This window comes from Fundulus heteroclitus, chromosome 12, assembly GCF_011125445.2.
Source record: "Fundulus heteroclitus isolate FHET01 chromosome 12, MU-UCD_Fhet_4.1, whole genome shotgun sequence".
Lineage (NCBI taxonomy): Eukaryota > Metazoa > Chordata > Actinopteri > Cyprinodontiformes > Fundulidae > Fundulus > Fundulus heteroclitus.
Genome location: NC_046372.1, coordinates 20,395,827 through 20,411,550, shown reverse-complemented (window position 1 = coordinate 20,411,550; position 15,724 = coordinate 20,395,827). Strand labels below are relative to the sequence as shown.

Genomic DNA, 15,724 nt, shown 5'->3' with positions numbered 1-15,724 from the left:
TAGACCATACTACAACTCTTACTTTGGAAAAATGTGCTAAACTAAATTTTTTTAAGATTGGTTTAAGCATAAGAAACAAAAAACAAAATAACCAGTCCATTTTTTGTTTTTCGTTTTTTTTTTTTCGATTTGCAATTGGAAAATAGAAAGAACGAAAGAGACACGGATTCTACAGCCTTCTGAACATGAGCTACAAAGAGACGCTCTCTGCTCTACGCATGTTTTAGTTGGTTTATGTGAGCTGGGCTGATACGTCACGTCACGTCTGCTTTTGGTTCTCCTGCTTCTTGGAGACGTTCAGAGCTTTTCCAGCAGGCGGGTTCCCTAACGGGTATCAGCCTGTATGATCTGGACTCTGTGGGGTTTGGTTCTGATGCAGCAGGTCCGGACTTGTTCTGCAGATCTCCGTCCAGATGATTTGGACCCGCAGACATCGGGAGGTTCTGACCCGCTGCCGGCAGAATGAAGCGTCTGAATCTGGTCTCAGATCAGGACGATGTTTACGTTGTTTTCAGGGTTTTTTTCTGGTCCTTTGATGATGTTGTTGATGTTCTGCTGGGTCCATAAAGATTTGGACCTGACACGTTCCACCAACGCTCCACTAACTCTGTTCTCAGGCGATATTTTCAGGTTTTTGGGTCTTTTCCACCTTCTGCCACCAGATTTTTTCTGAATGAGTGTTTTTCAGGGTTCAGCTGGTAGATGAACATGAAACAAACGCAGTCATTCATGACCCGCTGGTCCCGTTTGCAGCAGCTAAGCCGGCTGGAACCTGAACACAAAGACTTTATGTAACAACAGGTCCGAGTCCAGAACCGTTAACCATCAGCGCGCCTGAAGGAGCTGAAGAGAAACTCCACCTGGAATCTGAGGCTCCGATCATGGAGAGGTGTGAGGCAGCTCCAGGCATGCCCACTCAGACGAGGGGTCGTTACCCGTTACCATGGTTACAGATTAACGAGCCCACACAGTCAGGCACAGACGGAGATAAACAAACAATGTGATCTGGTCTTTGTGTCCCTGTGAGGACATCAGGTCAGTGTTTATTCTGCTGTTTGGATTTCTATTGGTTGGTTTACTGATGACATCACAGGTGGTGACAGATGACCTCACCCTTCCTCTGGTTCCTCGACGCGTGAATTCACTACTAACAGAACCGGCTGCCAGGATGTTCTGCTGCGTCACTGTTGATAAAACGTGATGTTTTCTCCTCAAGCAGCCAGAACTTTCTAACATCTTTAATGTTTAATAGATCAAACGCTCAGCAGATATTCTGAAAGTCTTTCAAAGATTCTCTTTCTTTGAGTTTGGCTGCTGTTGGTTTGAGTCCAGTTCTTAGACCTGAACATTTTTAGAGGAATGTTTTCAACTCTGGCACTGGAATCATTCCGGCAGGAAAAAGATCCTAAACTCAAAATGCTGAACCGTTGTTCTGTTGTACACGTAACAACCCAGCAAAGAGACAACTTTAACCTGGATTTAAAGGAAGGTCCTTTACAGATGTCTGAACCGATTCCTGACTGACCGATTCCTGTGTCTGAACCGATTCCTGACTGACCGATTCCTGTAACTGAACCAATTCCTGTATCTGAACCGATTCCTGTAACTGAACCGATTCCTGTAACTGAACCGATTCCTGTAACTGAACCGATTCCTGACTGACTGATTCCTGTAACTGAACCGATTCCTGACAAAATGATTCCTGTACCTGAACTGATTCCTGACTTAACAATTCCTGTATCTGAACCGATTCCTGTCTGAACAGAGTCCTGACTGAACAATTCCTGTCTGAACCGATTCCTGACTGAACGATTCCTGTATCTGAACCGATTCCTGACTGAACGATTCCTGTATCTGAACCGATTCCTGACTAATCGATTCCTGTATCTGAACCGATTCCTGTATCTGAACCGATTCCTGTATCTGAACCGATTCCTGACTGACCGATTCCTGTAACTGAACCGATTCCTGACAAAACGATTCTTGTACCTGAACTGATTCCTGACTTAACAATTTCTGTATCTGAACCGATTCCTGTCTGAACAGAGTCCTGACTGAACGATTCCTGTCTGAACCGATTCCTGACTGAAGGATTCCTGTATCTGAACCGAATCCTGTAACTGAACTGATTCCTGATGAAATGATTCCTGTATCTGAACAGATTCCTGACTTAACAATTCCTGTATTTGAACCGATTCCTGTCTGTTAACCGATTCCGGACTCAGAACCGACTCCTGCCTAAACGATTGCTGTCTTGGAACCGACTCCTGTATTTGAACCAATTCCTGTATATGAACCGACTCAGGACGTGGAATTGATTCTGGAATCCATATGATTCCTGTCTCTGAACCAATACGAGTCTCTGAAGCGATTCCTGTCTCTCAACTGATTCCTGTCTCTGAACCGATTCCGGACTCTGAACGGTTACGCAATTCTGTATAATTTGTTTAATTCTTGATTTTCACCAGACTCTGGTTATCATTCTGAACAAATTTCTGATTCTTCACGGGTTTTAAAATCTTGGTCAGTGGGCGATCTGCTTAAGGACGTAGCTCGCTGCGAGAATATTAATGAGAATAGTATTAAGTCATCTTAACCAACCCTGGCTGAGGTATTTGGGTGGGAGATAATAGATTTAATGTGAATTTCTCAATCTGTTGGTGGATTTAACAAACTGAAACATGGAAGCAGTGAATCGTCTGGTTTTATTGAGCGAATGTTTCATTTCCTGCAGACTCTCAGCAGACGGAGCATCTTTCCTCGTACCAGCTGACTGTCCCTCGGCCAATAGGAGGCAGGCTGAGGAGGGACGCTGAAGGAAGACCGCCCAGTCAGGTACTAAAGCTTTACACAGCATCTCAACACGGATGCAGCCGCTTCAGTGACTCTAACATTCAGGAGAACCTTATTTGATATATTTGGAGGCCGGTTTCCATAGAATGATCCGGTTCGGGTTCTCTCTGGTTCCCCGCTGAGCCTGTAGGAGGACAAGCAGTGGAAAACCCCTCAGATTATCTCCTGATGTCCTCAGATGTGGACCGGGTCCAAAATCACGCTGTGGTCTGACTGTGTTAAGAACCGACCAGAAACCGGACCAGATGGTTCTGTAACACATGGTTCTAGATTCAGGTTAGTTTAGGGACGACACATTTAGAACTGGAAGCTTAAAATCAGGGCTTTGAACCGATTTTTTTTTTCCCCAATCGGTTCGTTCCGAACAGAAACGGAATTATGACGTTTCCGGTTATGAGTTCCACCAATAAATTGACATTCCCGAACCGGTTAGAACTAGGGCTGAACAATTAATCGCATTTTCAATATAATCGTGATTTAAAATAACGCAATTTCCAAATCGCAGAGGTCTGCAATTTTTGGCTATGTAACAATTAGTGAATCAGACACGTTCATTAGGTGTCAGTAAAATGTTTAAAGTGGGTTTGCCTCCACATGGAAGGGAAGACAGTTGCAGCAGTGAGATAATCAAATTTTATTACTTGTTTTAGAGTTTATATAATCATACATAGCATTAAGTACAGGTCAATCAGTTTAATACATAGACTTGCTTGTTGGTTGGACTTTATGTTCAACAAGGATTGATGTCTAATTAAATTAAAAGCTGTTCTCTTGAATAATATTCTGATTAATAGAAACATTAAAAATTCTTGTTTAAAATAGTTCTTGTTTACAAACATCTTTATTTAGAGGCAATTTTTGTTGCTTGTGGTTAATGCGGAGAAAAGTCAAAATTGCAATTTTGATTGAAATATATTGTAGGCAGAACGCAATCATTACTGCTCAGAGTTTAGATGCTGTGGGTCTTTTAGCAGCTAATCCACACGGCGAGGAAACAAAGTGATTTGTTGTTTGTATATATTTTGAAACACATGATAAATTAAACTGGGAAAAAAATCGCATTAAATCACAATATTAAGAAAAAAAATCGCAATTAGATTATTTTACAAAATCGTTCAGCCCTAGTTAGAACAAAAAAATACTGTTCCCGGAACGGTTAATTTCGTTCCTGTCAGCTGTTTAATGGTATTATATAGAATTATGTCACATCTTTCTCATCCAGCTTAAACCAGTTATTGATATTGTGTTTGGAATGAGCGTTTTACTTAACGATGGATCGTAATTTACCTCTTATTTAAGATGTGTAGCTCTAGTGGAGCGAAAATCAGTCAGCGAATGTGTGATGTGATGTCACACAGGAAGTGAACCTCAGCCGTCATGGTAACGTGCGCAGGAAAATAATAACTTTTTTTTTTTTTTTTTTTTTAGTTATTTAGGCAACGAAAACTTTGAGGAACGAAATAAAACAGGTATTAACCGGTTACCATTATTTTTAAATAAGTGTTCCAGAACATAAAAAATAATAACGTTTCCGGTTTCGTTTTCGTTCCTTGAACCGGTTCAAAGCCCTGCTTAAAATCTTATTTTGTAGGTAGAAATGTGCAGACCAGGGTTGTTCCGTCCATGTTTCTGGGCCAGAATACGTTCTGTTAGTGAGCCAGACACACACTGGAGGATTCTGGGTAGAGAGCAGAACTCATGGCTCCATCAATCATAGACGTTGGTCCAGCAAAGCCAGCCCAGACCATCACCCCACCCCCACCGTGTCTCTGACTGCAGGCATGATGTTCTGGTTCTGAAATGCTGGTTTTGTACGCCGGACGTATCGGGTCAAGCGTCTTCCAGAAAGGTGAAGTCTTCAGGATGTTTTCGGTAAATGTGAGACGGTTCTTTGTGTTCTTTTGGGTCCGCGGTGGTTCTGGCCAGCTTTTTTTCAGCCTCTCCTTTTTATTGAGACTGATTCAGGTTGTCTGACCAAATGTGAAAGCAGCAGCGATCCGTCAGGGCGTGAATACTTTCTGCAGGTCCAGTTCTCAGAAGGCTCTTTGTGTCAGAAAGGTGTGTTTTCCCAGAACTTATCAGCCTCCATTCCAGACAGGAACGCGGTTTCTGTTTCACACTGTGAGGATTTTCATGTCCGGCGGTTTGAGGATTTTGGGAAGTGTTTTTTTTTTTTTACTGCAGGGACTAAATCCTTCCAGACACCCACAGCTGACCTGGGGGAGTTTTCCCAAACTGCTTCTTATCTCTCTGCTGTTTTGTAATCTTCTGGTCGTACTCGTTATCCCGGACCGGGCGGAGGGGACAGCCGAGTCAGGAGGGGCGCCCTGACCTCCTCCTCCTCCTCCTCCTCCCCGGAGACCTCCTCCAGCTCCTCCGGGGGAACCCGAGACGTTCCCAGGCCCGCCGGGAGACCTTCGCTGCGTTCCGTTTGTCCTCGGTAGTCGGAGCTTCTGACCTCCTGGTTCGGAAATTAGACTTAATTGTCTTTCAGTTGCACATTGAAAATGTAGATTTGAGGGAAATTTCATTGCAAGGCTCTGGGTAAAAACACAAGATAAAAGAGAAACATAAGTATTTGTGAGGAATGTAGCGACGAGCAGGAGAATTTCAGCTGGAACGGTCCCTAAAGTAACGGAGTCATACTTCAGACTCCATGATGGCTGCTGCTCGCTGCAACACTGAGTAAAACTTAACGCTTTGACTGTTTTCAGCCGTTTTCTATAATTTTTATAGCATTTAGTCGGTGCTGTTCAGAGATCATGAGATGGGATGTTTATCTGCACCAGACAGCGCGTACAATGGCGCTGTTGGCTAAATGAGCGGTGAAGTCGGCCGCCTATTCTTGTTTAACGTGTCAACAGTTCAGCACAGCTAAAAAAAGATTCTGCAGGTAGGATCGTAGACCCGTCGGTAAGGCGAGAGCTTCGCCTTTTAGCCGAGCCCTCGCTTCTCCACAGCAGGCCGGTGCGACGTACGCATCACTGTCGCTACGTTCTCCCCTCACCCGTTACCTAGAACCGAGGTACTTAAAGGTATACTATGCAACCGGGGTTGATTTTCCAGCGAGGCTCCCCCCAGAGGGTGAAAGTAAAAGTGCACTGTCGTAAAGATGCTCAGCTGTTCTGGTTTCTCCGTCAAGCCAGGCGCGGTTGTTTTGAGCTTAGCAGACAGGCGAACGCAACGAAAAGTAAAAAAAAAACGGCAGTACAAACAATGACTAACACAGTGAAAGTATGAACATCAAGCTTCCCGCAGCGCTATCTAGGCGAGGCGGCCGCCGCGGCCAAACTCACGCTAACGCCTCGCCAACATTTTAAAAAAAAATAATAATAATAAAAAAAATGTGGTTGCTTGCATGTTTATTTGATGTTAACACGCGGTTCTTTGTTGTTGCTTTCGCGCGTGCATATAGTGAATGGCAGGGCAAAAACACATGGAGTTCTCGCCGTAAAGCAAGACCGACTCTCGCGTTGTTGCACCAGACTTCTGAGCCTGTGTGTGCGGGCCGAGGGCTCCTGCAATAGCGTACCGCACACGTGACGTCACCGTCTCAAGAGCAACGCCCCTTTTGCCGCTTAGGTAGGGCATACAGGTAGAGAACGCACGTAGCAACCAGCAGAAACAGCGATATGACCGACTTTGCAGCCGTTAAACTTTCCCAAGACGATGTCCCAGGCACACGGATTACTGGTCGAACTGTCGAAGAACACACCAACCTTCAGCTCAAACGATGGCTTGAGTGTCGAGGGCTTAAAAAGACTGGAAAACGGCCGAGTTGATCGAAAGTTAAGCTTTGTTTTTTTTTTCCTGCGCGGCGGTCATGGCGTCCGTCCAGGGATCGGTATATGTTTAATGTTTGTCTTATTTGAAATTTTTTTGAGTAAGCTATCCTGGTAGCAGGCTATCATGTTAGCGCATGCTACTATGATAGCCTATATGCTATCATGGTAGCAGGCGCTACTTTATTAACATGTCGGCCACCAAAGTACTCTTACCTTGACTTGTTGTCGCTGGAATTGGGTCAGGATGTTCTTCGGTTGGGCCCTTTACTCCAACAAAATGCTTGCTACATATGTACTTGAATTTGGTAACTTTTTCCGGGTTGAACTGTTGTGTAGGCCGACCGCACCGGTGAACCCAGCGCACACATTTCTCCTTGGCAGTCTTGAAGAAAACATCCTTCATATGCGGCCGATCAGCGTAACTCGAGTCGCTGTTGCACGTTCCATAGCAACAATGTTTAAAAACCATGGTCTTAGATTTGGAAAAAGCAGTCGTTTACCGAGTAAAACCAAGGGTAACGTACGTCTCTTTTACAGCGAAACAGCGGCGGACTATGCAAGCTTGTCCTACTGCGTACCACGTGATGTGATACGCAGTATCACATCACGTGGTACGTTTTTACGTTTCTAAAAATAGCTCGCTCGCGGTACGCTATTGCAAGTGCGGTATTTCCCCCACAGACCACCAGGGCGGCCGAGAAAACCTTTGTTCGACCTGAAATGACTCATTTAATCATCCAAAACGGTATGGAACACATTAATTAACTGAAAAATGTTGCATAGTATGCCTTTAAACCGCGCAGCGTGAGGCAGAAAATGCTGCAGCAGCAACGTTCACACGGACAAAAGTTATTGAATAAAGGAATAAAGAAGCGTTGGAATACGATGACTGGATGAAACTCGGTCGCTATGCTTGCATCCACAAAATTTCACGATGGGATTAAAAAGTATTCAGATTAAATAATGGGATTGTACCGTTTATACGGGCACACAATCAAGTAATCCGACCATAATGTGCGTTTCTATGACTTTATGCAGAATAGAACCGCTCTGACATGCGCAGTTATCAAACCCCTAAAAAAATACCACAGAAGAAGAACTTCCGTCTTTGCTAAACAACAGAAAACGGTAAACAAAGCAGCGTAACGCGACATCGTCTGTCGTCTTCCGAGCGCCCAGGATGGACAGGATGTTCTAATTACAGCAGATCGTTAACGCTGGCATCCCGCAGGGCTGTGTCCTCAGTCCTGCTCTCTTCAGCCCCCCCTCCTCCACAAAAACAGGAGGAACAGTCATGCTTCGTTTTCCATGGATGTCTTTGGTTTAAGTCTGTGTTGTGTGTGAATTCTGAGCCGGTGTCGGTTGCAGAATGATGATAAAGATTCTTGATTCTGCTTGACGAGGCTGTGATGGTCTGACACCCATCCCAGGCTCATATCCATGGTTTCCTGTTGGTGTTGGGGGGGGGGCCACTTCCATGGAGGTGGGGGTCAGGGCCGTCCGGCAGGTTGATGCTCCGCGGTTCCTGCTGCAGACGAGTCGGCGTACCTCTGCAGACCCGCGTCAGACTCTGTGTGTGTGAAGGTCAACGCCTCAGTGTGAGTTTGGCAGGACGCCGCCGGCGAGTCCAGAGCGATGAGCTGCTGCACAGAACACGCCGGCTCTGGTCGGCCCGATCCCATACTGCAAAAACAGAACTAAAAATAAGTCAATTCTTCTTGAAATGAGTGCATTTGGCCTTGATTTGAGCAGGTAAATAAGATGATTCGCCAATGGAATAAGATTTTTCCACTTAAAATAGGAACAGTTCAACTACATCATCTTATTTCAAGTGCAGTATATCTAATTATCTTATTTTAGGGGTCAAAGATACTCATTCCATTGGCTGATAATCTTATTTACTGGCTCAAATCAAGGACAAATAGACTAACTTTAAGAACATTTTACTTGTTTTTAGATCCGTTTTTGCAGTGCACCGTTACGCACGATAACAGGCGGTTCCACCTGCTGCAGAAACATGACGCACAGCTTTAATCAGCGCCGAGGCCCGTTTCATTAAGTTAGTGATTCAGATGAAGAGTAGAGACAGTTCTGGGTTGTTTTTTAGGGAAAAACAAGTTCTGTTCTGGTCCCAAAATATTCTCCCACAGCGTCTCCACCCAACAGGCAAACAACAACCTTAAGGCTGTCAGAACCAGAATCACCGTTGGGTGTGTAATTACCGGGACAGAGAGACCTTTGAGCCACGCAGAGTTAGAGGACAGAAGACCTGCTGCTGCTGCTGATGATGATGATGATGATGATGATGGTGGGGGTGGAGGAAGAGGAGGAGGAGGAGGCCATGCTGAGCTCCTGTCCTGGCTCGTCTCTAACACACACACCTGGCAGCAGTGGGCTGTGTGTTAATGACATACCTGCAGAGATCTGCAGCAGAAATGTACCAGATGAGGTTCAGGTGACCTTGGAGTCTTTCAACCAGCAGCCGGAGGCTCAGAGCCGTTTGGCTCAGCCTCAGGAACCCGGTTTCAATCAACACTTATCAGAAAAAGGCAAAAGGATTTTAGGTTTTTATTAGAAAATTTACACGTTTGTTCACATATAAATACCACTTCCTCGTCCCTCTACCTGTACATCACCACCTAATCACGCAGAATTACTCACACACCCTCACATTACAGATGAGGGTGGCTGGTTCTCCCTGTACCATACGAGGAATAAATGTGGAAAATGCACCATTAAGCATAGGGTTCTCTAAAAGGAACCAGCACTGCAAAAACAGAACTAAAAATAAGTCAATTCTTCTTGAAATGAGTGCATTTGTCCTTGATTTGAGCAGGTAAATAAGATGATTCGCCAATGGAATAAGATTTTTCCACTTAAAACAGGAACAGTTCTTCTCCATCATCTTATTTCAAGAGCAGGATGTCTAATTTTCTAATTCTAGGGGCAAAGATACTCACTCCATTGGCAGATAATCTTATTTACTGGCTCAAATCAAGGACAAATAGACTAACTTTAAGAACATTTTACTTGTTTTTAGATCCGTTTTTGCAGTGAAGGGATGATGCTAAAGAGGAGAGAAAAAAGGATGGAAATTAATAATCTGACCCAATCTGTATAATCTGATTGAATTTGACTTTGTAAAGTGCCCTGAGATGACATGTTTCATTAATTGGCGCTATATAAATAAAATTGAATTGAATTGAATACAAATCCTTACTAAAACTTTATCTTTTAAAAAAATACACCTTTCTGTAGCCATACGTGATTTTTTTCCCCATCTTGTGCTAATTGATGTCTAACCACTGTAGGTGTCTCTAGCTGTAGCCGTTTCCTTGTTACGGCTTTTCTACAAGCAAACAGGCTTAAATCAGAGGCAGCAGGACTTTCTCTGTTCTTCTGAAGATGTTTCCACACCTGTCCAGGAGTCTTTATCGGTTCTGGAGGCTCTGAGCAACCTGCAGGTGGAGTGCTGCTGTTTCTAAGAGCATGAAGGTCCATCCTCCTAGAACCAGTCCAGGTCAGAACCAGTGACCCACCATCACTGTCCTGGTGGTTAGAAGCTGCTGCTTGGTGTGAGTGGAGGACTTGGTCTCCTGAACCATGATGAGATGCTGATGTAATCTCTCTGGAACGTGTTGGAGGACCGAGCTGTAAACTCTGGGGAGCTGAAGCTCCATCCTCCTCCTCTGATCACTGATGGCTTTGCTCTTTGGACCAAGATGGCTTCTTTCAGCTTCTTTTTTAAATTTTTTAAATTTTTAATTTTTTTATTAGTTTATTTGTCAGGGACAATGCAGCGCACATTATTACATTCATAATTGTAATAGGCAGAGCCATAACAAAATGTGTAGATGTGTTGCATAAAAGGTTTCTAGCCTATAGGCTAATTTGCAACCCCAGTCAGGCCTTTTATAAAATACATTTTCCTAAAACGTAGCTCACATTGTACAATCATATATAAAATACATTATAAAAGACAACCATTAACATTTTACACAATCTTAACAACATTACACAAAACAACTCCTCACATCCAACATAATCATAATGACTCAATGTTCACATCTTTGATTTTCTTTCAGCCAATGTTTCACCTTTCTATTAAATGTTTTCAGGTCAGTTTCTATTTTTATTTCCGTTGGTAAATCATTCCAAAAACGGATCCCTATCACTGAGAAACTTGACTGTCCAAAAGTGGTTTTGCGCCCCTCTGCTATACAGTTGCCACCCGCTGCTCTCCTAGTGTTAACTCTCCGTGTATTTATTTTTGTCACAAAAGGACAGAGTACGGCTGGAGCTATATTGTTTGTGCATTTAAAAATCATCTTAAGAAAAGAAAACTTAATAAAACTATCAAAATCTAAAAGCTTATATTTCTGTACAATCAAACAGTAATGCCACCTATTTGGTTTCTGATCCATAATTTCTAACTTCTGTTCTCCCTGTCCAACATCTGTGACGATATAATGTGACAATATTGTCACATTATGTCTCTTTCCGTGGCCATCACTGGACCCTAAAAACAGAACATCACCACGGCCTAAAGCAGGGGTCTGCAACCTGTGGCTCTAGAGCAACCTGTGGCTCTTTATATCTTCAGCTTTGGCTCTTTAAAACTTAGACCAAAAATGCAGGGGGAAAAAATTGGTCAATGTTTCTAAATGTAAAGGTAATTTAAAATTGCTAGCTTTAGCATGCATTATTTCTGCAATTTATGCATAATGTTTCCAGAAAGAAAGAAAATGATGGTGTATAGAATATTTTACTCTAGATAAATGAAGTATCTTTTTGTCAACAGGTTGCAAACGACTTGCTTTTTCATAATTTTGATGCCATTTGCTATAAAAATGAAGAAAATGTATTAAACCTAAACATTAAAAAAAACTGTTGGTTAAGTAATAAAAACTGTTGACCTTTAATTTAAAAAACATTAATCAAGTTACACTATTAAAAAAAAGCTCTTGTTTCAAAGAGATGTGTAACCTTTGTGGCTCTAAACAAAATTTGTTTAGCTGGACCGAGGGCAAAAATGGCTCTGCGGGTTGTAAAAGTTGCTGATCCCTGGCCTAAAGGAACACCGGGGAAAAATCTGACACAAAATAAACCTGAAATAAAAAGGTGCTCTTTTGTGCTTAAGACATAAAAATTGTACAACGAAAAGATGTGACAATCCCAAAAACAAAAGTTTATATAGCGACTATAAAATCAACCGACTAGCTACATATTCAGAGCATCTCAGAAATATTTCCATTTCTCTTTAGATGCTGGGAAATTGTAAACAGGAAACCACAAAAGGTTACAAAATGGAAATCCCCAGAACAAAAAACAGGTTCTTGGGTGGTTTCAGAACATCTCAAAGCTTTTTAAATAACGACTAACTTTATGTGCTAGATTTTGAACACCACACACAATGTGGTAAAGCTGGAAAGTTACAACCGCAGAAGCCAAAGCTCAGATTCTGTTTGAAGTATCCCAGAACAAGAAGCGTCCCATCAATGCAGAAGGTGCAGTTTCTATAAATCCTGAGCCAAAAACACGAGCCTGTCAACAGCTTCAGCTTCTATGTGAAGCCCTTTGACGTGCGACTACATTTCCAGCATGTTTAGCAAATAGCAGCATTTTGTTTGACGTCCTCTTTGTGAAATCGAAGCCGTCCATCCAGATCCGTCTCTCTTCGGAATCAGTTCGTCTGAGTCCTGAGGGCCGGACCATAATTCAATAACAATATATATCGATGATAGAAAAAAGGGTCAATAAAAAGTTCAATAGAATAACAGTTTTCCTTCCTTTTGCATTCTATCATGTAGGTTAATATTACATCATTACATCCTCCCAACCAATCACAATACAGACCCATGAACTAAGCGCCAACTAAAGTTGGTTGAATAAAGGGTTGAGTTTGAATTCAGTGTTTGTGTCTTTATCTAAAAAAAAAAAAAGAAGTAAAAAACAAAGCAACTGGACTTGTTTTCCGTAGTTGAAGACGTTTCGCTTCCTCTCCCAGAAGCTTTCTCAATTCAAAAAGTCTGGAGTAATGTGGAGTACCAAGCTTTATACCAATACCAAACAAAGGTCTAGTAATGGCTTAGATAACATGCAGATTCAACAGAAACAGGTCCACCCCTTAGTAATGGGCGGTCGTTAAAGCCATTAAGCCACCAGATTGGACCGAAACTGGTCCACTCCTCTGTAACGAGGAGTCGTTAGGGTTGTTATTGGCTTGGCTTAAAGGAACGATGTTTTGATCACCCGTATGGGGGTGAGAATTAAGGTGATGATTGGCCGGAATTAATCCTATAGCTGTATTGTAAGTTTTTGAGAGTTGGAACCTAAGGCCTCCTCCTCTGTTTAAGGTTAGTTTTTCTCTCTTAACGTAGCTGTCTTCCTTCCCCTTCAAACCATCTGTCTTCTTTGTCCAACATGTGGACATGTTGGTCCTCAAAAGAGTCCTTTGCCCTTAAGGTGTAGGTGGACAGCAGAGTCTTGTCCCGAGGAGGTAGCTCTCCTGTTTTGAGCCATGCGTCTGTGGAGAGGTTGTTTGGTTTCTCCAATATAAAGATCAGAACATTCCTCACTGCACTGAACTGCATACACCACTCCACTCATTTTAGGTTTGGGGGGTTTTGTCCTCTGGATGCACCTGCCTCTGTTTGAGGGTCCTGTTTGGTTTGAAATGTACTGGGATTTTGTGTTTGGAGAAAATCCTCTTGAGTTTTTCAGAGACTCCAGCAACATATGGGATGACGATGTTGTTGCGTTTCTTTTTCTCACCATTATATTCTGCAGCGGGTCTTTTGGATTTTCTTGCTGATTTGACAAAAGCCCAGTTAGGGTACCCACAGGTTTGGAGGGCATCTCTGATGTGTTTCTGTTCCTTGTGCTTCCTTTCTGTTTTAGTCGGGACATGCTGGCCCGGTGTTGTAAGGTTCTGATGACAGAAAGTTTGTGCTCCAGTGGGTGGTGTGAGTCAAAAAGAAGATATTGGTCTGTGTGGGTGGGTTTCCTATACACTTCAATGTTGAGGTTTCCATCTCCTCCCAAGTTCACCAAACAGTCCAGAAAAGGTAGCTTGTTGTCGTTGGCATCCTCTCGAGTAAACTTGATGTTGTTGTCCACCGAGTTGATGTGTCTTGTGAAAGCTTCCACTTCTTTTAGCTGGATTTTGACAAAAGTGTCGTCCACATATCTAAACCAGTGGCCTGGTGGTGTTTCTCTGAAGTTTTTCCAAAGCTCTCTTTTCCATTACTTCCATGTAAAGATTGGCTACAACTGGTGACACTGGAGATCCCACGGCACAACCATGCTTCTGTCTGTAAAAATGATCACTGGACTTGAAATAAGTTGTAGAAAGACAAAGGTCCAGTAGGGTACAGATCTGGTCCGGAGTGAAATTAGTTCTGTTATTTAGGTCACTATCTTGTTGGAGACGTTTCCTGACTTTTTCTACTGCCTCTCTTTATCTAAAAATAGGTTGCTAAGTATCATGATAAAATGTCCTAACCTGACAACAGCCAGATGCATGTCTCGCTCCGCCTAGCTCCACTCACATACATCTGGGACATCGCCGATTGAAAGTGATTTCCCCAACCAAATTTATGGTCTGGCCAATCAGCACGCAGGGCGGGTGTTTCATGGATGTGACGTAGCGGAGAAGCGACCGTGAGATTCCAACAACAATGGCGGCTCGCATCGAGGAAGCAAGCGTTAGCATTGATGCTGCTATTTCTTCCGTGTTGTCCAATCTATCTGATATTGTTTCATTAAAAGAACATCAGAGAACGGCTCTTGAGGCTTTTGTTGGTGGAAACCATGTTTTCGCCCTTCTCCCAACCGGATTTGGCAAGCGGTTAGCCGCTAACGAGTGGTTAGCCGCTAACCGTTAGCGTTTAGCACGAACCATATAAGGAGGCCTTTAGTCCTCAATGCGGTCGGCCCGGGATCGACTCCGACCCGCGGCGCTTTGCCGCCTGTCTTCCCCCCTCTTCCTGTCAGCTCACTGTCAATAAAACGCGTGCCACTAGAGCCGCAAACTCATTTAAAAAAAATGCGTCGCTCTCATCAGCGTCACGGGTTAGCTTCGGTATGAGTGGTTGAAATAGCACGTCGATAAAGATGGCAGACAAGTGGCTTATCCAATCATATTCAAGAATTTTTGATAAGGCCCAGCCTTCAATAAAGGCAATTCCTATGGCGAGGTCCCAGATGGATGTGAGTGAAGCTAGGCGGAGCGAGACATGCATCTGGCTGTTGTCAGGTTAAAAATGTCCAGGGCTGCACTTAAAATATATGTTTTGAATTTGTTGATAATTATCGATATAGATCAATATGATTTCCATCTGATCGATATGCTTTTTTTTCTACATCGTCCCGCCCTGTGAGTCCTCTTCAGTCTCATTTGCTTGTTCGGCTGAAACTCCCGCTGTCGCCATAGTTCTCGTTGACGTAAGAAATCGTTGGGGTTGGGTTGTGCTGGTGAAGATTGTCAGTCATCCAGGAGGTCATGGTCATTCCAAAAAAAGGTAAAAAGTAGGGGTTGTGTGTGTTTTCAGGAACGCCTTCTGGTTGGGAGGAGCGAGTGATGCATTCACAGCACGCGGGAGAAACTAAATTCACAGTGAAATAGACACAGCGGCTCAATCCTGCCATGAAAATTTGCACTCGATATATTCAATATGTCGCCCACCACTGCTCTGTCCTGGAGGTACCAGTGGACATCTGGTCCTCCTGCTGCTCCAGACGCTCATGTAGCTGTAAAGGCTTGTTTAGTTTCTCTAATGGAGTCTGAGCCGTCCTCGCTGCATCGGACCGCAGACACAACGCCGCTCAGCTGAGGTCTGGATGCTCCGTCTCTTGGAGGAACCGGTTTCTGTCTGAAAGTGTTTTTAGGTTTGAAACTCTCCTGAGTTTCTCAGAACCTCCCGACACGTCTGGGATGACGATGTTTCTGAGTCTCTCTGTTTTCTCTTCTGTTTTTAATCCTCTGCGTTGTTTTCTCTGCCGGCTTCATTGGCTGATCTGACAAAAAGCCCATTTAGGATAACCACAAGCTGGCAGTGATTTCCTGACCTGCTCGTGTTCTCGTT

The 15,724-nt window shown here is 43.4% G+C and overlaps 1 protein-coding gene across 3 annotated transcripts in view; it reads left to right on the top strand.

Annotated features, from left to right (window-relative positions):
• adam9 (ADAM metallopeptidase domain 9) overlaps positions 1-15,724 on the top strand; it is a 47,253-nt gene that overhangs the window by 4,436 nt on the left and 27,093 nt on the right. For all 3 annotated transcript variants that reach the window (XM_036144761.1, XM_036144760.1, XM_036144762.1), the window contains exon 2: positions 2,735-2,835. In XM_036144761.1, coding sequence (XP_036000654.1) covers positions 2,735-2,835 — 101 coding nt within the window. The remainder of the gene's footprint in view (positions 1-2,734; positions 2,836-15,724) is intronic.